Raw genomic sequence first — 25,221 nt, forward strand, 5'->3', positions numbered from 1 at the left:
GACAAAGAGCTACGAGTGTGTTTCAACAAGAATAGTCATTAATGCATCCTGGTTCTTAATTGAAGTTTAAAAATGGATGACCTTGAGGACATTTTTTTGTTGTTGTTGTTGTTGATCCCGCCTTACTGGCTCAACATAGCATCCAAGGCATAGTGTATCTCATCAGATATGATCCGGAAGTGTTCAAAGCAGCACAGGCCAAATAAAAAATGGGCGATTTTCATGTTTCAGTGTTATACTTACTACTTAATAACTGTATGTGCAGGAGAAGCAGTTTGATTTCATCCATTATAAAAATCAACCACATCACAGAACACCTGAAAAAGGGCAAGGAGCCATTTGCTGAAACGGTAAACCCATTTCCAAAACTATATCTCAGACACCGAGATGAACGTTATTGTTTCATTTCCCAAAAGCTCCCCATCTCCTTATTACTTTCTCCAAAGCCTCGTCCCCCATCACTAATGTAACCATCGTGAGCTACTACAAGTGAACAATTTCATTCTTCCAGATCGTTTGCACGCCGTCATCATTCACTGAGTAAAAGCTGGCAGACAAGTCATTCTGAATACCAATTTCAGAACTTATGCTTTCAATGCATGATACTGTACAGCATGCACTCTGAACTATTCAATAAATTATAGGTAGGAGCAAAACTGATGAAACTGAGACTGTTATTGGGTTTGTCTGATACCACTCATTTACTCGTATGCATTTACTTATTAAAAAAAAAAGCTGTCCTCTGTGAAAATATCAAGAGGACAATACAAGGACGATTCCTTGTCTCAGTAGTGAATTGCTATTATTAGAGCTGGGACGTGAGCTCAGCCAAAACTTAGCCAGACACACCAAAAAAAGCAACAGGGAAAAGGATTTTGCAAAGGATTAGCAGCAGGCTGCCAGGTAACTCTGTTGTGTGTAGTTGTCGATGTTGATTTTAAAAGTAACTAAGTAAATTACACAGGGAAATTAATATTTAAGTATGAGTAAAAAATACTGTAGCGAGCGTGCAGTGTGGAAGAAGAGTCTGGAGACAGAAATCTTATGCCGCTTTTCCACTACAAACGCGGCTGAGCCGTGCCGTGCTGAGTTGGGCTGAGTCGAGCTGAGTGGGGCTGTTGGAGTTGCATTTCGACTACAACCGCGCTGGCTGGAAGTGGGTGGACACATTGGGTGGAGTTAGCGAAAGTGGGTGGACATCAGGTGATGTCGTTAAGCAGCGCAAACAGTGACATCAGTGAGCTTTTAAGCGGTAGTCTCACGACCCGAATAGTAAACAATAAACATGAAGTCGTTAGTGTTGCTGGTCTTGGTGCTGTGGCTTGTTGTCACCGACAACGCCAACAGATACTGGCAAGAGCGTATAGATGAGGCGAGGCGCATAAGGCTTCAGAAATTCTTGTAATTCGTAATTATTCTCCTTCCGGGTTTGCGGTGTTTACAGATCCCAGCGTGCTCGTGGGGTGTGTGTGGGCATGTGAGGACACTCCTCCTCACCAATCAGTGCACAGGGGAGTGTCTGCTCACGCCCCCAGCCTCACTCGGCACGGTTTGGCTCGCTTCAGCCCCACTCCAAAACGGTGCGAGTTTTAGGGGCTAAGCAGGGCTGAAGCGAGCTGAGTCGTGCTGTTTTTTGGTAGTCGAAACGCGAGCCGTGTCGGGCTGAAGTGAGCTGAAGCGAGCTGAAGTGAGCTGAAAAAGGGTAGTGGAAAAGGGCCATTTGTTTCTCGGTCGTTAGCCTGTGCTACTTGCTGTCGATAGCACTGGCTTGACTGCTTTATTAGCATTCGCTAACACTACTGATGAACGATACACCGGCTAGAAGGTGACTTCACTGCTGCGCTGATGGTGCCGACTCGCGGTTCAGCTCACGTCGGGGTGATAAATTTTTGGCCCCTCCCACTATAAATCAAAATCTGATTGGTTAATTCATTTGTCACTTCCTACATAAACATACACTGCCATGGCCTTCTGTCCCGGCAATGAAGTCCTAACCAGTGAGTGAGCCGGCTCTAAACTCTTCTCAGCCTACAGACAACAAGCAAAAAAAAAAAAAATCTCACTGGATAACTCGATTTTAATGTTTTCAGGACAGTAACCCTTTCATTTATGAAGCAAATTTGATAGAAAATGAGGCCGAATTAGAAGAGAATAATTATAATAAAATTATGAAAGAATGAAAGCAATTGAAGAATGAAAGAAATTGAATGTAACATTTGAAATTAGGGCTGTGCTCGTTTGCCATCAGTTGCTCACGATATCGTACCATATACAACCCCGATTCCAAAAAAGTTGGGACAAAGTACAAATTGTAAATAAAAACGGAATGCAATGATGTGGAAGTTTCAAAATTCCATATTTTATTCAGAATAGAACATACATGACATATCAAATGTTTAAACTGAGAAAATGTATCATTTAAAGAGAAAAATTAGGTGATTTTAAATTTCATGACAACAACACATCTCAAAAAAGTTGGGACAAGGCCATGTTTACCACGGTGAGACATCCCCTTTTCTCTTTACAACAGTCTGTAAACGTCTGGGGACTGAGGAGACAAGTTGCTCAAGTTTAGGGATAGGAATGTTAACCCATTCTTGTCTAATGTAGGATTCTAGTTGCTCAACTGTCTTAGGTCTTTTTTGTCGTATCTTCCGTTTTATGATGCGCCAAATGTTTTCTATGGGTGAAAGATCTGGACTGCAGGCTGGCCAGTTCAGTACCCGGACCCTTCTTCTACGCAGCCATGATGCTGTAATTGATGCAGTATGTGGTTTGGCATTGTCATGTTGGAAAATGCAAGGTCTTCCTTGAAAGAGACGTCGTCTGGATGGAAGCATATGTTGCTCTAGAACCTGGATATACCTTTCAGCATTGATGGTGTCTTTCCAGATGTGTAAGCTGCCCATGCCACACGCACTAATGCAACCCCATACCATCAGAGATGCAGGCTTCTGAACTGAGCGCTGATGATAACTTGGGTCGTCCTTCTCCTCTTTAGTCCGAATGACACGGCATCCCTGATTTCCATAAAGAACTTCACATTTTGATTCGTCTGACCACAGAACAGTTTTCCACTTTGCCACAGTCCATTTTAAATGAGCCTTGGCCCAGAGAAGACGTCTGCGCTTCTGGATCGTGTTTAGATATGGCTTCTTCTTTGAACTATAGAGTTTTAGCTGGCAACGGCGGATGGCACGGTGAATTGTGTTCACAGATAATGTTCTCTGGAAATATTCCTGAGCCCATTTTGTGATTTCCAATACAGAAGCATGCCTGTATGTGATGCAGTGCTGTCTAAGGGCCCAAAGATCATGGGCACCCAGTATGGTTTTCCGGCCTTGACCCTTACGCACAGAGATTCTTCCAGATTCTTTGAATGTTTTGATGATATTATGCACTGTAGATGATATGTTCAAACTCTTTGCAATTTTACACTGTCGAACTCCTTTTTGATATTGCTCCACTATTTGTCGGCGCAGAATTAGGGGGATTGGTGATCCTCTTCCCATCTTTACTTCTGAGAGCCGCTGCCACTCCAAGATGCTCTTTTTATACCCAGTCATGTTAATGACCTATTGCCGATTGACCTAATGAGTTGCAATTTGGTCCTCCAGCTGTTCCTTTTTTGTACCTTTAACTTTTCCAGCCTCTTATTGCCCCTGTCCCAACTTTTTTGAGATGTGTTGCTGTCATGAAATTTCAAAATGTCTCACTTTCAACATTTGATATGTTGTCGATGTTCTATTGTGAATACAATATCAGTTTTTGAGATTTGTAAATTATTGCATTCCGTTTTTATTTACAATTTGTACTTTGTCCCAACTTTTTTGGAATCGGGGTTGTATATCGAGTTAAACGACGTCTTTAATGTATTGTAAGCAGAGGGCGCGAATATGTTTGGCACCAAGATTATTCAATCAATGAGTCTCGAGACGAGGCCATGGAGACATGGGGGACGTAATTAGCGGCTTGCAGCGTCTGAAGCAGAGCGCATTGAAACTTAATCTACTGATAACAACATACCGATTGAGCCACTTCCAGTTGATATTATCCAGGCAAACTTCAGATTTGGGTCACCAAATGTCTAAAGATGTTATCTACTTCGTCATTTGTTGTGTTTCAATAACAAAAGTCGGATAATAAAGGCACAAATGACAGAGATATTGGATACTAATTAGACAACAAACAGCCATTACGGCATGCTGCTGCCTTAAGACACTGATTCTGATTGGCTGGCTTATAATACACCAGCCAATCAGAATGAGGGCTGGCCTAATTTCTAGTGCGCATGCCCTGAGTAACTGGAAGCGCCATTTGTAAATAAAAACGTTTTTGGTTGGAACAGGTTGCAAGCATGAATTTCCGTCGACTTCTGGCATGAAACATGCTTTAAATCAAGTGAAAATTGATGACAACCTGCTACAGAACCGGGAGATATGCATGAAATATGTCATATATGGGATTTTCGATTTTCAAGTGAGTAAACGATATCGTATCGTACCCCCGAAAATCGTGCATGATCGAGTATCGCGAGCTGTGAGCACAGCCCTATTTGAAATGCTGATGTATTTAGGCCTTCTCTGAACGCCTAGAAGGCCCTGATGGTTCCCCTCTGCCTTGTATTGTGAAGAGCACTACGATAAACAGGGTCGTTAAAAATCATGACCATGAAGCAGCAAAGTGAGCATCCACAGAAACTCTAGCATGCAAGAGCAGTTCAGTTCTGCAAGCACTGAGCCACACTTCCTTTCCCCTTGCTTCCAGTATCTACACTTTGCTTACAAGTGCAATTCATGGCAACTTGTGCTGATTTTTAATAAGCGTGCTCACTGATACAGTTTTGCACGTTCAAGGCAGCCACTCTCAATCGCTACTGTAGATTCAGTTTCAATGCCATAACATCTTGAACATAACCTAGAATGAAGAGGTCATTCCTAGCAACCAACATAAACAGAGCGAAATCACTTGTTCCATGATACCCCTGACTGCTTCCTATTAAATATGGCCAAAAGTTTGTTTCACACCCATCTGTGGTTCTTCCCCAAACCTTTGCCACACAGTTGGAATCAAACTAATTATACAGGATGTCTTTGTATGCTTTAGTATTAAGATTTCCCTTGGATCCAAGAGGCCCAAACCTGTTCCAGCATCACAATGCCCCTGCGCACAAAGCAAGCTCCATATAGACATGGTTTGCCAAGGATGGTGAGGAAGATCTCAAGTGTCCTGCACGGAGCCCTGACTCAACCCCACTGAACACCTTTGGGATGAACTGGAACACTGACTGCACCCCAAGCCTCCTCACCCAAGATCAGTACCTGACCTCATTAACGCTCTTGTGGCTGAATCCCCATCCCCAAACACATCTCCACAGCTACGCTCCAAAATCTAATGCAAAGCCTTCCCAGAAGAGTGGAGGTTATTGTAAGAACAAATATCGTTACAGCATTACCATTTCCCTTGACTGGAAGCAAGAGAACCAAACCTGTTCCAGCATGACAACGAGCCCCTGTGCACAAAGCAACCTCCATATAGACATGGTTTGCCAAGGATGGTGAGGAAGATCTTAAGTGTCCTGCACAGAGCCCTGACTCAACCCCACAGAACACCTTTTGGGGTAAAATGGAACAGCGACTGCACCCAGTGCTTCCTTGCCCGAAATCAGTACCTGGTCTTGCTAATGCTCTTGTGGCAGAATGACCACAAATACCTACAGCTACGCTTCAAAATCTTGTGGAAAGCCTTCACAGAAGCGTGGAGATTATTATAAGAGCAAAGAGGGACTAAATCTGGAACGGGATGTTCTAAAAAGCACATATGAGTGCGTCAGGTGTCCACAGTTTGGTCATATTGTGCATGTATTGGTATCACCAAGTACCAAAAGCACGCAAGTCTGAAAGAAAAAGGTTCCTGTATCTCAAAAATTACGAAACAAAACAATGCCATAAAAACCGTCACACTTTGAAAGGTACATCCAGACCCGGACTGGAGAGCTGAACTAAACTGTATTAATTTTGTGAGCAAGAAGAGCCACAAGAGAGAATTAACAGCTTCTGTTAGAGCAGACCTGGGCGTTTTACGGCCCGCGGGCCGCATCCGGCCCTTTGGTTCATTCTGACCGGCCCGCGTAAGGTTAATTAGAAATTACAAAATAAACGTATTTTCTAATTTTACCTCATGCATGGACTGAATGTGCATTGCTTTTATTTTGAAGTTGTGTTCAACAAAAACGCAATGCGCGCGACATGAACATGACATGAAATCCCACGAAACCTAATCCCGCGATAACTACTTCCGTAATTTGTCCAGACCAACCACAAACTTGTACGTCATCCTTCAAACGGTCCAGCCAATCACACAGTGTGACGTCACCAGCAGGCGCCGGAGCCCGAGCCGATCTGTAGATCTGATACCTACACCGAATCGATGTTGTTGGGAGCAGATCTCAAGAAGACTTTAGCCCCCAAAATGTCCGCAAAAAGAAGAAAGGTGGATGCCGAATGCAGGGCTTTCAACAAAACATGGACTGCTAAGTATTTATTTACTGAAGTCAGAGATAAAGCCGCGCGTTTAGTTTGCGGAGAGCGGATCGCCGTGTTCAAAGACTACAATTTGAGTCGGCATTACCAGACGAAGCACGCTGAGAAATACCGAAACTTGACTGATGCTGAAATAGCGCGGACATCGGAAGCTTTGCTGGCTAAGCTAGGAAAGCAGCAAGGCTTTTTTACCAAGCGTCACACATCCAGAGATGCAGCAACCAAGACCAGCTTTGTGCTTTCCCACAAAATCGCTAAAAACAGTAAGCCATTCTCGGAGAGGGAATTTGTGAAAGAGTGCTTGGTGGACTTGGTGCTTGATATTTGGAGTAGAAAGACAATATTGTGATGTCTTTATTGTGTTTTGGGGTGAATGTGACTGAAAAAAAAAAAAGGTACAAACGTTCACATTTTGTTAACCATTGTTTTGGGAAATTTGATTGAATAAATGACATTTTTTGTAAGGCAACCTTGTTTTTTCCCATACTCTTACCAGCTTGTAAAAACAATGATATTTACTGCTTTATATAAAGAAATACAATTAATATTATGCAGAATTTAGTTCAGCCTTTTGGTCCGGCCCTCCACAAAATTTTCTGTTTCTCATGTGGCCCCATGGAAAAAATAATTGCCCACCCCTGTGTTAGAGGAAGTCGTTCTCTACCATTTCAGAGGAACCAACAGGCCAGGTCTTGGAATCAGCCCATCCAGAAGAACCACAACCACTTTCTTAGGTAAAACCTCTCCCTGTCTTTCCACTGTAAGCTACAGTGAGCCATAGTGTGTCTCTCTACATCTGCATCTGCATCTGCGCTCTCATTCCCAATGCAAGCTGCAGTTACTCTCCCTCTGTCAATCTCTTACACGATCTCTCACTCCCTGAAAAGATGTAAGCAGACAGTCAGGCACAGGAGCTCCATCTGCCCAGAGGCTTCCTGGGCTTTAATTCCAGTATAATGAGATTCAGAAAAAGACAAACATAAAAGGAAGAAAGCAGGGGACTCAAACCCAGGGTTGGCGGTGTACTGAGGGATGCAGGGAAAGCGGCTTGGAGTAAAACGAAACAAAACAAAAAAAATCAAAACCACACATCCAAATGACGGCTGAGGGATAAAAGGAGGCTTGGGCATTGGTGAGGAAGATGGAAATGTGACTGCCATCAGGATGAAAGATTTAGATCTAATTAGGACCTACTGTAAGATTCTACTGATGAATGATGAAAGCTTTTCACACCAGTAAGTAACGTACTCAGACTTCGGCAGAAGAGGCCGAGATACAGGGTTGCTCTCATCGGCATACACGTCGCCGTACTCTCGCTGTGCGCCTATCAGAGCTGACTTTAAAATGCATTACAGCTTGAAATAGGTCCTTCACATGCCCGCTGTAATTAAAAGGCCACACTCGGACTGAAGTGGGGATTAGTGCAGCATCCCACCAGTGAGATTGACTTTTTCCTCTTGTAATATATTATATATGATTAGACTCTGTGCATACTGGTTCACTCACCTTTTGAAAAACCTGGTAGTTGGACTTTGACCAGATATCCAGCTGAAAAGAAAGAAAGAAAGTTCATTAATTTCCATGTATTAATCTATCACACAGAGGTTGTTAGTTCGTTCTCACAGACAGATTCTGCACAGTCAGACTTCTCGGGCCTTTTCCTCCTGCAAGCTGAGGCAGCTAAACATGCTCTAAATCTGCTCTCAAACTTCATCTTTTATCTCGACTCATCTGCAACAGCTCTTTTATGTATGGAAATATGAAAGTATGGAAATACATCATCAGCATGGGTTTCAAATGAACACTGCCAGCCCAGAAGCAGATCCATTCTTGAGAGATGAAGACGACACAGGCAGGCTGATTTACTGATTTCACAACTCAAGAATTGGAGGAAAAAAAAACAACAACCTAGAACTGTGAGTAAACTCACTATAGAATACCCCCCGCTTCTGAGCCGGTCATCATATATTGCCATATGTAAGGGAATAAGTTGGGCGGCATGGTGGTGTAGTGGTTAGCGCTGTCGCCTCACAGGAAGAAGGTCCGGGTTCGAGCCCCGTGCCCGGTGAAGGCCTTTCTGTGCGGAGTTTGCATGTTCCCCCCGTGTCCGCGTGGGTTTCCTCCGGGTGCTCCGGTTTCCCCCACAGTCCAAAGACATGCAGGTTAGGTTAACTGGTGACTCTAAATTGACCGTAGGTGTGAATGGTTGTCTGTGTCTATGTGTCAGCCCTGTGATGACCTGGCGACTTGTCCAGGGTGTACCCCGCCTTTCGCCCATAGTTGGCTGGGATAGGCTCCAGCTTGCCTGCGACCCTGTAGAACAGGATAAAGCGGCTAGAGATAATGAGATGAGATGAAGGGAATAAGTTGAATTATCTCCCCCATTGTCAGCTGGGATAGGCTCCAGCTTGCCCGGGACCCTGCACAGGATAAGCGGTTACGGATAATGGATGGATGGATATTAACCTTACAAAGTGGAGCCCACTAAGTCTGTTATGATATCAGCAAAAAGTGTAGGACGTTCAGTCTGTATGGAAGAACCATACTGAAACTCATCAGCAATTTGCAAGCTGTATATATTACCCTGGCAGTTGACAGCTATCAGGTTTTGGATCAGTACAAGGATGTGGGACGGTTGGTACTGGCAGAGGGCAGGGCAGAGTTGGTTAGCAAACTCGCTCCATCTCTTCTGAACAACTAGGAGGTCAGGTGTTGTTAGTAGAGTTGTTGGTGAAACACTGAAGAACTGGCAAACTTGGTTTCTACTTCTCTTTACTTACACAAGAGAACCTGGCTGGACAGGTCTTCAAGAAGAAACACAAATTTGTGTACTTTTGTCCATGTTTCAAGCAAGTGACCTTCCACCATGCTCGACTGTTGTGTATGAAATTTACAGCACTTTCTGAAATGCCCAAATCAGCCCGTCTGGCACCAACAACCATTCCTCAGTCAAAGGAGATACTGGTTCTCATTCTGATTCTGCCATGTGATTGACTAATTGGATAAATGTTCCTATTAAGGTGGCTGGTGAGTGTATATACATTAGCAGTGAAAAGTTTGGACACTCCTACTCATTCATAGGTTTTTCTGTATTTTGTATTTTCTCCATTGTAGAACAATACCGAAGGCATCAAAACTATGAAACGAGACCATCAATGATGGCGTAGCTCACTCCGGCCCCGTCTAGTCCAGAAGGAATGATCTAAAATAGGCCACCTTGCGTAAAAATTTTTTACAAGCTATATACAGAAGCGATATACACCCTAAGAATACCAACCTATTTGCCAGAACGAATCCAAAATGGTGAGGAATTGACCGAGAAGAAGCGATTTTTGTCGAACTGGTCATTAAGGCTTAATTAGTCCATAACTTCATTAATAATTGTAATTAAGCAAATCTGGGTAGAAGTTATATGCACCCTCGGTACCCCTACCTTCATGCCAGAAAGAATCAAAATCGGTGAAGAATTAAGGGAGAAGAAGCGAAACTGCTCGTTAGGGCTTAATTACTGCATATCTTCATTATTAATTGCAATTATGCAAATTTGGGTAGAAGCTACAGTATATGCACCCCAGGCAGACCTACCATCCTGCCAAAAAGAATGAAAATCGGTGAAGAATTGAAAGAGAAGAAGCGATTTTTGAGAAATGTGGACGACGACAGACGGACAACACATGATGGCATAAACTCATCGCCTGTCGGCCGGATGAGCTAATAACACTGAGAACGTATATGGAATTATGTATGAAAAAACATGAAAAGTATGGAAAGGTATGAAAAAACTAAGCATGTTTGATATTTTAGATAATTCAAAGTATCCAGCATTTACCTTGACGCTTTACACCATCCATCCATCCATCCATCCATTAACTGTAGCCGCTTATCCTGTTCTACAGGGTCGCAGGCAAGCTGGAGCCTATCCCAGCTGGCTACGGGCGAAAGGCGGGGTACACCCTGGACAAGCCGCCGGGTCATCACAGGGCTGACACATAGACACAGACAACCATTCACACTCACATTCACACCTACGGTCAATTTAGAGTCACCAGTTAACCTAACCTGCATGTCTTTGGACCGTGGGGGAAACCGGAGCACCCGGAGGAAACCCACGCGGACACGGGGAGAACATGCAAACTCCACACAGAAAGGCCCTCGTCAGCCACTGGGCTCGAACCCAGAACCTTCTTGCTGTGAGGCGACAGTGCTAACCACTACACCACCGTGCCGCCCTGCTTTACACACTACTGGCATTACCTTACCCAGCTTCACGAGGTAGTCACCTGGAATGCTTTTCAATTAACAGCTGTGCCTCGTCAAAAGTTAATCGGTGGACGAGTTTCTTTCCTTCTCAATGCGTTTGAGATCAAACAGCAAATAGTAACTAACCCTAATCCACAACATTATGTCAAGAACCGCTCAACTAAGTAAATAGAAATGACATCCATCATTACTGACATGACGTGTCTTAATTCATACAAATAAAGAAAAAACTTTGAATTAGAAGGTGTGTCCAAAATTTGACTGGTACTGTAGGTTAAGGGTAGGTTTTATGGAAAGAGTTGATACGAGTTGCTGTCCATTTCTTATCCCGGTCTAGTTTTATGGAGAAGACAAAAAAAAAAAAAACCCTCTCCTCATCAGCCTGTTGTGTTAAGGTCATCAGAACAGTTTCAAAGGCGATAACAAATCAAAACGTTCCCTGAATGTAATATCAAACAGGGTCGGTGTCAGCGGTTATTAGAGAAATCAGATGCCATCTCCCCATTGCCCCCCGACCCACTCAGACATCATGATGCCCTTTGAAGTAGGAAGAATGCCCGATCGCAAATTACTCAAGAGATGTCAGAGAAAGTCTTTGAAGCCCCAATTTGATCACGCAGTTTTTCTTCTCTCTCTCATGCATCTATGTGCCCTCTTCCTGCCTTCCTCACTCCCTCTTCCGATCTCTCTCTCTCCTCTCCTGCAAGTCCGCCTCATCAGCCTCTGCTAGGAATCTTGCATCGGGGATTAATAGCCTGTGTGGTAAAACCTGATCCGAGGGTTTAAGGTGGCAAGAGTGTGAGGTGCTGGCAGAAGGCAGTCAATAAGCACAGCTGACTTCTGAAGCTTGTGCTCTCTCGGCCCAGGTCACCTCGGAGTCACCTGCAGCTTCAAACAGCGAGCTGGATTACGAGCTCTTCCCCAAAGCCTTCTCAAAGAGTTTGCTTTGTATAGAGACATCATGCATGGTTACGTTCAAACTGCACTGTGTGAAGAACTAATCGCCTCAAAGACAGCTTTTTGTGCAAGCTAAAAATATTAAGTGAAAACTTCGTAAGAGCATAAAGCCTCTGACTACAGTGCCCGATTATTGGCCCCCTTTGTAAAGATTAGTAAAAGGGGTTAGGAAAAAAAAAAATCCACCGTTTGGTGAAGTCGCTTCATCTCAGACTGAATAAATGAGAAAACTCCAACCTTTAAATGAAAAATTTATTCAGAGAAAAACAAATTCCTCATCAAGACATACTTATTTTCAACAAAAACACACGTGCCACTATTATTAGCACCCCTGGAAATGATCGTGAACACAATGCAACTGAAGCATGTTTCCATTTAAATTGGACATGTTTGAGTTGATTGGAGTGTGTTGGAACTTTCAAGCTGTAATCCATGACTTCCTGATTAACTGGGGAACAAATATGAGGCGACACAGAGACCATATTCCTTTAGTCATCCATCAACATGGGAAAGATACGAGAACACAAACCAAATGAGGGAGAAGTGTGTAGACCTTCATAAGTATTGGAATGGTTATTTAAAAAAAATAGCTGCTCACCTGAAAATGTCCATTTCTACTGTTAGGACAATGGGGGGGGGGGGGGGGGGGGAGTGGATGCCAACTGGAACTGTTACAAACTCACCTGGAAGAGGACCCAAGTTTATTTGGAGGAGGAGGATAAGAGAGGCAAAAAAAAAAACCCAGTGACCATTGATGGTGAATTTGAAGAAAAAGTAAAATCTTGGAGTTTTCAAGTCTCCAAAACCACCATCAGATGCCACCTCCGTGCCAACAGATTATTTGGAAAGTGCCAGAAAAAAGCCTTTTCTGTCAGGGAAGTTAAAAAAGTCAGGGAATGGTTAAAAAAAATTACTCGCCTGGAAATGTCCATTTCTACTGTTAGGGCAATAAGAAAAAAAAGTGGACGCCAACTGGAACGGTTACAAACTCGCCTGGAAAAGGACATAAGTTGCTCCCAAAAATAAATAAATAAAATTCCCAAGGATCATTGATGGTGAATTACACGAAAAAGTAAAATCTTGGAGTTTCCAAGTCTCCAAAATTCACCATCAGATGCCACCTCCATGCCAAAAAACCCCCAACAACCCAGTGACCATTGATGGTGAATTTGAAGAAACTCATGGAACTCCATGAAACACCAGGACATTTTAAATCAGAATCTAGCTGCTTCTGTCAGGAAACTAAAACTGGGTCGTTATTGGATCTTCCAGCAGGACAATGAGCTGAAGCATATGTCCAAATCATATGACCAGAGAATCAAGCTTCTGCCGAGGCCATCTCAGTCCCCCTGACCTGAACCCTAGTGAAAACCTGCGGGCGGAGCTGAAGAGGCGAGAGCACAAGAGAGGGCCTCGGACCCTGGATGATCTGGAGAGATTGTGTAAGGAGGAATGGTCTCAGATGTCCTGTTCTGTATCTCCAACCTTATGAAATGTTATAGGAGAGACTTGGTACTGTTTTACTGGCAAAAGGAGGTTGTACAAAGTATTAAATGCAGGGGTGCTGATAATAGTAGCACATGTGGTTTTATTGAAAATAATTATTTCTTGATGAGGGATTTGTTTTTCCTCTGAATCAATTTATTTCATTTAAAAGGTTGGATTTTTCTCATTTTTTTCAGCACGAGATGAAGCGACTTCACCGAAAGGTGGATTTTGTTCTAACCCTTTTTCTCTAAACTAATCTTTACAAGGGGGCCAATCATCATGAAGGGCGCCGAACTTTCAAGGCTAAAATAATTGACACAGGTTGCCTTGTTGATCATAACAGAGTCACCTTTAAGAACAGCTGTGCAAACACACTACAGTATATGGCCAAAAGTATATGGACACCTGACCCTCACACCCATATTCTGTTATAATAATATGCACTCTTCTGGACAGGCTTTCCGCAAGATTTTGGGGCGTGGCTGTGGGGATTTGGCTATTCAGCCACCGGAGTGTCTGGATAGCAATCTATCAAGGTGTCGTTTTTGTTTCAACGGACACATGCGAACTGTTGGCTAACTGCAGGGTAACTGGAGCATGTAGGATCCTAGGTTGTAGGATATCTCGCTGACTGAGGCTACATCCAAACGACAACGGCAACGAGATTTTATTTTAAAAAAAATATCGCGTCCACATGGGCAACAGATCAGTAAAATATCAGGTACATATGGCAACGCAACGCTTGCTGAAAACGATGCAATACACATGCCACACCTCTACGTGCGCTGTAAGACAGTCCCATCGGAGACACCAGAACAATAGAAGAAGTAGGACGCATGCACATAAACCCCTTCTTCTACCCGGCGTGAAGCACTCACAGGAACAAACGCACAACAACAAGAAGGTGATGGCTGCGACTACGCGAGGAAATCGTGCCTTCTGTGTGTACAAATTAGTTTTATTAGTGTGCATAGTTTTATATAACTTAATTTTCTTATTGTGTGTGAACATTTTGAAAAGCATTTTTATATAATTTATATAACTTTTTATATTGTGTGTGAACATTTTGAAAAGCAGTCTTATCCAATAAAAAAAAGAAATTCAAGAAATGGTTCAGTTACTTGTTTATTTAAAAGAAAAGCTGCATACAAAAGTGAATGCAATGCAGTGGTTCATACAAAACAGCGAGTGCGCTGCTTGTTCTAGTCATGTGGTTGTGACGTCATCGTAAACAAATCCGTTCTACTCATCCAGACGACTTCGCAACGGCGCCGTTGCCAGATTTTTCCACTCTGGAACCCGTTCTCAAAAAATATCGTTTTGGGGGTGTCGTGGCTCAGGTGGATAAGGCGCCATACCATAAATCCGGGGACCCGGGTTCGATTCCGACCCGAGGTCATTTCCTGATCCCTCCCCGTCTCTCTCCCGCTCATTTCCTGTCTCTACACTGTCCTATCCAATAAAGGTGAAAAAAGCCCCCCCCAAAATAAAAAATAATAAAAAAAAAAAAATCATCGTTTTGGGGCACCCAAAACGCCGGTGCCGTGTGGACGCCAGGCCGAAACGATAAACAATTTTATCAGATTCACCTGAATCCGTTGCCGTGTGGACAGCCTCTGACTGTATATAAAAATATGTGTGATTACAGCAATCAAGACCACTTAACAGTTAAGCAGCACTTACGCTTGCAGTTTGTAATGGATCCCATCCCTTTATAAAGGTCTAGAGCGATGTTTATCCCCTCCCATGAAATAGTCTTGTGCACTGGATATGCGGAAAAAAAACCCCAACCATTAATCATTTATTATGTCCTCATTTAAGATATAAAACTTGATTTCAGACTTGTGCAGAATTTAGGGGAGATCATTAGGAGATTTGAGTGTGGCTGTGCCAAAATTTTAAAATCCAAAACAGATAAAATCCCTAATGTTATGCAATCTGTTTTAACCGATAATTAAAGGATCTAGTTTGCTTTTATCAAAAAGTAAAGATGATGTAGGTGTGTGGTTTTTAAAAATGTTTCAAAACTACTGACCTTACAGAACAAATCACTGACAATTTTTAATGTAATAATAAATTTGGATAAACGTACAGCCTTTTGTCTCAAGAAAGTCCTAACCAACACCTGAGCTTCAGTTGCTGGATCTGTTCCGACACCAAGAGGGGAAAAATCCTAATTAGATCATTATTCTTTTCCTGTTTCAGGATTTAAGGTGTTTTGTTTCAAAAACCAAACTTAAAAATGAGATATACACCAATCAGTCGGACGGCACAGTGGTGCAGTGGTTAGCGCTGTCGCCTCACAGCAAGAAGGTCCGGGTTCGAGCTCCATGGCTGGCGAGAGCCTTTCTGTGCGGAGTTGGCATGTTCTCCCCGTGTCCGTGTGGGTTTCCTCCGGGTGCTCCGGTTTCCCCCACAGTCCAAAGACATGCAGGTTAGGTTAACTGGTGACTCTAAATTGACCGTAGGTGTGAATGTGAGTGTGAATGGTTGTCTGTGTCTGTGTGTCAGCCCTGTGATGACCTGGCGACTTGTCCAGGGTGTACCCCGCCTTTCGCCCGTAGTCAGCTGGGATAGGCTCCAGCTTGCCTGCGACCCTGTAGAACAGGATAAAGCGTCTAGAGATAATGAGATGACAGGTGACGTGAATAACATTGATTATCTCATTACAGCGGCACTTGTCAAGGGGTGGGATATATTAGGCAGCGAGAGAGAGAACAGTCAGTTCTTGAAGTGGATGTGCTGGAAGCAGGAAAAATGGGCAAGCGTAATAAGGATCTGAGCGACTTTGACAAGGGCCAAATTGTGATAGCCAGATGACTGGGTCTGAACATCTCCAAAATGGTACATCTTGTGGGGTGTTCTTGGTATGCACGGGTTAGTACCTACCAAAAGTGGTCCAAAGGAGGACAACCGGTGAACCGGAGATAGGGTCATGGGTGTCGAAGGCTATTGATTCGCATGGGGCAGGAAGGCAAGCCCATATGGTCCAATCCTACAGAAGAGCTACTGTAGCACAAACTGCTGAAAAAGTTAAAACAGAAAGGTGTCCACATTAATCTTTAGCCTTGTGTAGCCTTGGTGTCCCATGCAAATCAATAGCCTTCAACACCCATGACCCTGTCAGCGATTCACCGGTTGTCCTTCCTTGGACTACTTTTGGTAGGTACTAACTACTGCATACAGGAACACCCCACAAGATGTACCATTTTGTAGATGCTCAGACCCAGTCATCCAGCCATCACAATTTGACCCTTGTCAAAGTTGCTCAGATCCTTATTACGCTTGCCCATTTTTCCTGCTTCCAACACATCAACTTCAAGAACTGACTGTTCTGCCTAAAATATCCCCCTGTAATTAGGATGCAGTGCAAAGCACTGCAACTATTGTTCTTCTACGTGTTTCTTCTTCTTCTTATTCCTACGCAAATTTCGATTTCGAATAACTCAATAACCGTACGTCGCACACAGACAAACAATATATCAAAACGTGCGGCTCGATCGGACTCGCTATGCTATTACTTTTCTCTACAGAATACGATTTTTTCGCAACGTAGTCGCGAAAAAATTGTCAAAAAAAACCCCATTCATTTCTATGGAATTAATTGAAAAAAAGCACTTTTTCAACGTTTTTCAAACGTCCGCTGCTCTGGCATGCTTTCACCTAGAGACGTGATTCAAACTCTAAAACGTAGGAAAACTTCTCCTCTGTGGATCTGGCATTCAACTTTTCTGCTAGGTTCTACACTTTCGGATCAGTCCCGGCTCAAATGCCATGTGGGTTCCGGGAGAAAATCCGGCTTTTGAATGGGTGTCTATTGCATTACACACCAGTGAAGCTGCTTTTCTTAGAGTGGAGAGGGCTTGAAAAAAACCCTCAAACTTTCTCGCTTAAACTGTGTTTTCAGCCACAAATTTCACTCTACAGACATGATTTTCTCAAAAGTAGTAGTAAAACTTGTCCTGATTCACACAATGTGTCTACCTAAACGATAGGATTTACAGTTTTTGAATGACAAGCCTCAAACTGAGGACAGGGCAGCCGAGAGGCCTCATTGACACCCATTATAAACGTGACAGAAAAGTCACTCATTTTTAACTCGCTCTAGTGTCCTCATTTTTAACACTACAGACAAAAAATTACATCAGTTTATTCAGGAGACCCTTCTAGCGCTCACTGTGAAAGAATTTTGTGAATAGCTGCTTTCGTTGTCGAGTTATTTGTCATTGTTCGAGGCCTGCTCCTTAGTAAAAAACAGCGGAAAACTCAAGACCTTGTGTGTCTTAGCTCATTGACACCCATTATAAACGTGACAGAAAAGTCTCTCATTTTTAACTCGCTCTAGTGTCCTCATTTTTAACACTACAGACAAAAAATTACATCAGTTTATTCAGGAGACCCTTCTAGCGCTCACTGTGAAAGAATTTTGTGAATAGCTGCTTTCGTTGTCGAGTTATTTGTCATTGTTCGAGGCCTGCTCCTTAGTAAAAAAACAGCAGAAAACTCAAGACTATAAACGTGACAGAAAAGTCACTCATTTTTAACTCGCTCTAGTGTCCTCCTTTTTAACACTACAGACAAAATTTTACATCAGTTTATTTAGGAGACCCTTCTAGCGCTCACTGTGAAAGAATTTTGTGAATAGCTGCTTTCATTGTCGAGTTATTTGTCGTTGTTCGAGGCCTGATCCTGAGCAAAAATCAGCCAAAAATTGACAAGCTTTTGTGTCAGGCCGGTCGCCTGAGGGGGGGGGGGGGGGGGGGGGGGGGGCTGCTGTCTCAAGCACACACATAATCATTGCATTGAAACATCATTGCATTCACGGCCAGCAAACATGCGTGACCAAATTGCTTCGCGCACTGCATCCTCTCACAATTTCCCCCGGGGAATTGTCCGGTCTAGTGAGATAATGTTATTCACTTCACCTCTCAGTGTTTTTAATGTTATGGATGATCAGTGTCACCATTATTAACATTCCTGCAGTGATTCCATGGAATAAAAACAAAACGTCTCTGCTTTCAGTTTTAGCTTCTAGAAATCCTTAATCTTTCTCTGAAGGAGAAGAAAGCCCTCAGGATTTCCCCCGTCTCTTGGTGTTCCCTTGTCGTTTCAGATAAGATGCAATTATATATTAAATGCAAGCACTTAAACGGAGTACAAAGCCGAAAATAAAGACATTTTTCTTTCCAACACTGCAAAAGAGTCAACCGCATTTCTAATGTGTGTTTCTTAACCATGTGAATATTTCATTACACTGCAAACCTAATCAGCTTCTGCACTTTATGAAAACACCAAAACGTAGTTACATTTTTCTGACACCTACAAACCGAGGAGTCAGGTCTTGGCGTGGGTTAAACAGTCAGGCGCCACCATAAACAAAAAAAAAAAAACAGGTCATTTGTAGACATTTTTAGAAGGAAAAGGTGAGCTGTGTATGGTACCGCTGGCAGTAGGAGTAGCCCTCTTCGCCTGCAGAGGCTAATCATTATTGCTCACCACACATACACGATGGCCCAGCAGCCCAGGGCAAAGCAGCATCCTGACAGCGAGTTCACACGCTTCATACGCGCTGCTGTAATTAATGCTGATCAAGGCTGCGCACGGCTTTGATGGCCGCCTCATATTAGTGTCACCTTGGTATGTTCAAACGGCTCGCCTCGCCGAGATTGCGAGAGACGTGGCATCACTGTGCTTAAAATGAACGAGCCAGTAATGTTGAAAGTGACACGTGGGGGTAGAAACAATAAATGGTGGACGACGTCTCACATCATTTACGCTTTTTCCATAACGAACAGCGAGCTCTGAACACGCCTGAATTATTAAAACACACCATTGAAACTAGTGTCAATTTAAAAAAAAAAAAACAACTTTGGATTTCATATTGTTACCTAAGCCACAAGAGTTAGTGCCCTTAGAAAAAATATCAAAAGACTCCACTATGTCAGTATGACCTTGCACAAAAAAAGACCAAAGAACATGCAGGGAATGGGAACCATAATAAGTAGCATTTAAAAAAAATAATAAAATAAGTTTCAAAAAGGTAAAGTTTAGCACAGGTCTAAGCAATGCTTTTGTAAACTTCTTTAAAATGTGTTATTTACAACCTGTAAATATATTATAGCAATATCATTGATGTGTGTATATACAGTTGAGGTCAGAGGTATACACATACCCCTTTTCCACCAAATCAGTTCCAGGGCTGGTTCGGGGCCAGTGCTGGTGCTGGTTCACAACTCGTTCAACTTGCGAGCCAGCTGAGAACCAGTTTGCTTTTCCATAGCTCACGGTGCTAAGGGAAGACACGTCAGTTACGTCGCTGTATACGTCAGTTACGTTGCTACGTTTGCATAAACCTTGGCGCTAATATCGAAGCAAAAACAACACGGAAGAAGCAGCAGCAACAACAACAATAATAATGGATGACTTCGCGTTTGTACAGCTGCTGCTTCTCGTCGCTTAAAAATGGCGATCTTTCACAGTCTTGTTATTGTTGTTGGTCTTAACAACTCCGCCCCCCCGCTGACGTAAGTGGTTCTTTCCTCTGGCCCAGCAGAGAGTTGGTGCTAGCCTGGAACCGGTTTTTCTGGCCCCAGAGCCAGTTCTTTGTCAGTGGAAACAGAAAACCTGGTTCCAAACTAAGCACTGGCCCCAAACCAGCCCTGGAACTGCCTTGGTGGAAAAGGGGCAAGAGACATCACCATGGACATGGCTGTCATGGCAATATTGGGCTTTTTTCTTTAAAAACAAACAAACAAACAAAAACAAACAAACACGATTTGGTGCACAGGTTTTAATTAAGGCCCGAGGTGCAAGGCCCTATTGTTTTCCGAAGGATTCTTCTTCTTATTCTTCTTTTTCTTCCAGACTTGGCCATTTTTGAGGTGGTTCCCATGGGCGCAAACTCATCAAGTTTGGTACACACATCAGTCCTGGCCACCGCTACTCAAGGATAGAGGCTTGGCCCTGGGTGTGGCCGGGGGACTCCATAGCGCCCCCACATGTCGAGACTTTTGCCCGGTATATAGTTTCACCTATCCGTGTCAAATTTGCTTGGTGTATGGGGTGTTCCAAGATGAACAAAATTTTAAGGTGCATTGTATTAGCCATGCTCAACAGAAATCACATTATTTTTGGTTTTCGTGCATTTTGACATGTTACATTTTGACATTCTCCTCCTAGGCAGTTTGTTGGATTCATACCAGATTTGGTAGACCGGAGGTGTACCCTTCATCGCTGCTTGCAGCTACGTATGTTTTATTTTGGGTTTCCTGAAATCAACACATGGTCAAAAATATACATCCAGCATGTGTAACATTTGTATAAATATCCCTTTGCAAGTTTCACCTTGACCAGACACTTTTGATAGCCATCAACAAGCTTCTGCAGAATTCTGGTTGGATATTTGACCACTCTTCTTGGCAGAATTGGAAGAGTTCAATTACAATTGTTGGTTTTCTTGGACAGACCTGACTTTTAAGCACAGTCCACATATTTTCAACAGGGTTGAGGTCAGGACTTTGGGAAGGCTGTTCTAAAAGCTTCATGTTAGCCTGCTTTATCCATTCAACAACCAACTCTGATGTATTTGGGGTCATTGTCCTGTTGGAACTCCAAATTGTGTCCAAGTTTCAACCATCTTGCTGATGAATTCTGAGGTGGTCCTCCTCCATCATTATTCCATCCACTTTGTTTAACCATGTGTAACAATGGTACAGTGTTCTTAGGGTTTAATGCCTCACCTTTTGTGACGGAGTGCTTGTCACTACAGTTGCGTATGTGCTCTGACTGCCATACCAACGAGCCTGGCTCTTTGGTGTTGTGGTCAGGGTGCAGGTTTGGCACCCCGTAGACCTGGGTTCAAGGCAGGATAAGGTGACTTATCTCACTTCACGACAGATGGTGTCAGAAGTGGGATGGCTTGCCAGGAGGCCATCAGAGGTGTACACCCTGTGTGTGAGCTGTACGAGGGACCCCCAGGGTAGGTGGCCCCAGAGATGGGTGAAGCACGGGCACCCTGGGAGAAATGCATCTGGGTGTGTGAGGGATGCCTGTGTGCGTGAAGCACACGGGTGTGCCTCCTGAAGGGGAGGGCAGTGTTATGGAGCCAGAGTATGTGCTCGGACTGCCATACCAACGAGTGTTGTGGTCAGGGTGTGGGTTTGGCAGGATAAGGTGACTGTTCTCTCCCTTCACTACAGATGCTTCACCCATCTCTGGGGTCCCTCACACAGGGACCACCTATCCTCAGAGCAAATAATCAACTGTAGTGATGGGCACTCTGTCACACCTTTACTCGTCCAAAGACACCTTGTTTACACCTTTATGGCCAAACTTAGTCTGATGTGACCATAAAAATTTCCTCCAGACAGTTTTTCTTTATCCCTGTGGTCAGCTGCAAACTTTAATCAAACTTGAAGGTGTGGCTTTTGGAGCAGAGGCTTCATTTTTGGAAGGCACACTCTCGCTCCAAAGAAATTTGTTAATTTGGCCTGATTACTAACTCGCTAGCAAAAAATTTGCAAAACAACCACCAACTTTTGTGCGCAGTGATGAGTTCTTTCAAACCGAACAATCAGAAAGGAAGAACTGATGGAGGAGATACGATTTAACCAACTTGTGGATGACGGATGGATGATGGATGCCATGCCATGGCAATAGCTCATCAGTCTTATGGCCAGATGAGCCAACAAGTGCTACTCTGGCTTCTTTGCTCAAGCCTTTATAGAAGAGGCCCATTTCATAGTTTGTCAGGAAACGTGTAAAAATACACAGCTGACTAATGTTGCCAAAAAGCCGGAGTGGAATCTCTGTGTCAAAAAAAAAAAACTTTGCTCCTTCATATAAACCCTGAGGAGTGCAATGGCCTGGGTCTCCCTGACCTCACAGGCAGACATCTGGGATCTGCCTCAGAGAAATGCTAATCTATACAGTGGTACTTGAAAGTTTGTGAACCCTTTAGAATTTTCTATATTTCTGCATAAATATGACCTAAAACATCATCAGACCTAAAAGTAGATAAAGAGAAGCCAGTTAAACAAATGAGACAAAAATATTATACTTGGCAATTTATTTATTGAGGAAAATGATCCAATATTACATATCTGTGAGTGGCAAAAGTATGTGAACCTCTAGGATTAGCAGTCAATTTGAAGGTGAAATTAGAGTCAAGTGTTTTCAGTCAATGGGATGACAATCAGGTGTGAGTGGGCACCCTGTTTTATTTAAAGAACAGGGATCTATCACAGTCTGAGCTTCACAACACATGCTTGTGGAAGTGCATCATGGCACGAACAAAGGAGATTTCTGAGGACCTCAGAAAAAGCGTTGTTGATGCTCATCAGGCTGGAAAAGGTTACAAAACCATCTCAGAAGAGTTTGGACTCCACCAATCCACAGTCAGACACATTGTGTACAAATGGAGGAAATTCAAGACCATTGTTACCCTCCCCAGGAGTGGTCAACCAACAAAGATCACTCCAAGAGCAAGGCGTGTAATAGTTGACAAGGTCACAAAAGGACCCCAGGGTAACTTCTAAGCAACTGAAGGCCTCTCTCACATTTGCTAATGTTAATGTTCATGAGCCCATCATCAGGAGAACACTGAACAACAAATGGTGTGCATGGCAGGGTTGCAAGGAGAAAGCCACTGCTCTCCAAAAAGAACATTGCTGCTCGTCTGCAGTTTGCTAAAGATCACGTGCACAAGCCAGAAGGCTATTGGAAAAATGTTTTGTGGACAGATGAGACCAAAATAGAACTTTTTGGTTTAAATGAGAAGCGTTATGTTTGGAGAAAGGAAAACACTGCATTCCAGTGCAAGAACCTTATCCCATCTGTGAAACATGGTGTTGGTAGTATCATGGTTTGGGCCTGTTTTGCTGCATCTGGGCCAGGATGGCTTGCTATCATTGATGGAACGATGAATTCTGAATTATACCAGCGAATTCTAAAGGAAAATGTCAGGACATCTGTCCATGAACTGAATCTCAAGAGAAGGTGGGTCATGCAGCAAGACAACGACCCTAAGCACACAAGTCGTTCTACCAAAGAACGGTTAAAGAAGAATAAAGTTAATGTTTTGGAATGGCCAAGTCAAAGTCCTGACCTTAATCCAATCGAAATGTTGTGGAAGGACCTGAAGCGAGCAGTTCATGTGAGGAAACCCACCAACATCCCAGAGTTGAAGCTGTTCTGTACGGAGGAACGGGCTAAAATTCCTCCAAGCCGGTGTGCAGGACTGATCAACAGTTATCGGAAACGTTTAGTTGCAATTACTGCTGTACAGGGGGGTCACACCAGATACTGAAAGCCAAGGATCACATACTTTTGCCACTCACAGATATGTAATTTTGGATGATTTTCCTCAATAAATAAATGACCAAGTATAATATTTCTGTCTCATTTGTTTAACTGGGTTCTCTTTATCCACTTTTAGGACTTGTGTGAAAATCTGATGTTTTAGGTCATATTTATGCAGAAATATAGAAAATTCTCAAGGGTTCACAAACTTTCAAGCACCACTGTAGATCTTACATGAGACGAAGTCGTCAACAAGAAAACCTCGGTTAACCATGATGGCCATCCCAGGTCTCAAAAAGGAGGGAATTCAAGATTCTCGCATGACCTGTTCATCACTGAGAGATCTGCCATACAGTGGCGAGATGAATGCAAGTGTCTCCAAGCAGGCCTTGCAGAGTACAGTGAGACTTGTACGCACTTCAATTTGGAGAAGAGGTGATGCTAGGCACTGGCACATCAGCTCCGTGCAGCCCAGGATGACTGTCGTGTCTGTATAGTCCTTGAACTCTAGCTGGCAAATGTTCCTGTATTTTCTCCTCTGGTATGCAGATCCTCAATGATCCAAGGACAGTGTACAGAAAGTTGTTCCATGTTGTAATAATCTGACTGATCTTTTTTCTCAGACAGCATCACCACTTGCCAAACATGATGGCAAAATTACGGACAGCAGAAGTGATTTAGCTGGCTGAGGTTTTGCTAGAAGTACGTCAGCACCACCGTGTGCATATAGCCCATTCGTAGAACTGTATTCTTCTCCACAGTCTGGCCTTCAACCCTTTACTGCATAGCCTCTAAAGGTTTCTTTTTGTAGTGAGGACAGGGAAACATAGTGTGTCTGCTTAAACAAGCAAAGGCAGAAATATAACATTTTAGAAAGAACTGTACACAATACAAGGACAACACAAACACCAAGATTGCTTTACAAACAAACAAACAAACAAACAAACAAACAAACAAACAAACAAACAAACAAACAAGTTTCTTTATGGTAAGACAAATGGGAATGTTTGTCTTGTTACGAGAACCTTCTGGAATTTGATATTTTAGAATTTATAGGTTTATTTTACAACCCCGATTCCAAAAAAGTTGGGACAAAGTACAAATTGTAAATAAAAACTGAATGCAATGATGTGGAAGTTTCAAAATTCCATATTTTATTCAGAATAGAACATAGATGACATATCAAATGTTTAAACTGAGAAAATGTATCATTTAAAGAGAAAAATTAGGTGATTTGAAATTTCATGACAACAACACATCTCAAAAAAGTTGGGACAAGGCCATGTTTACCACTGTGAGACATCCCCTTTTCTCTTTACAACAGTCTGTAAACGTCTGGGGACTGAGGAGACAAGTTGCTCAAGTTTAGGGATAGGAATGTTAACCCATTCTTGTCTAATGTAGGATTCTAGTTGCTCAACTGTCTAGGTCTTTTTTGTCGTATCTTCCGTTTTATGATGCACCCAATGTTTTCTACGGGTGAAAGATCTGGACTGCAGGCTGGCCAGTTCAGTACCCGGACCCTTCTTCTATGCAGCCATGATGCTGTAATTGATGCAGTATGTGGTTTGGCATTGTCATGTTGGAAAATGCAAGGTCTTCCCTGAAAGAGACATCGTCTGGATGAGAGCATATGTTGCTCTAGAACCTGGATATACCTTTCAGCATTGATGGT

At 43.1% G+C, this 25,221-nt stretch overlaps 1 protein-coding gene across 1 annotated transcript in view; it reads right to left on the reverse strand.

Annotated features, from left to right (window-relative positions):
- The window catches only part of med27 (mediator complex subunit 27), a 200,614-nt gene that overhangs the window by 11,135 nt on the left and 164,258 nt on the right, over window positions 1–25,221 (reverse strand). The window contains exon 6 of the mRNA XM_060930908.1: window positions 8,049–8,090. Within this exon, the coding sequence (XP_060786891.1) occupies window positions 8,049–8,090 (42 nt within the window). The remainder of the gene's footprint in view (window positions 1–8,048; window positions 8,091–25,221) is intronic.

The sequence above is a fragment of the Neoarius graeffei genome, chromosome 10 (assembly GCF_027579695.1).
Source record: "Neoarius graeffei isolate fNeoGra1 chromosome 10, fNeoGra1.pri, whole genome shotgun sequence".
Taxonomy (NCBI): domain Eukaryota; kingdom Metazoa; phylum Chordata; class Actinopteri; order Siluriformes; family Ariidae; genus Neoarius; species Neoarius graeffei.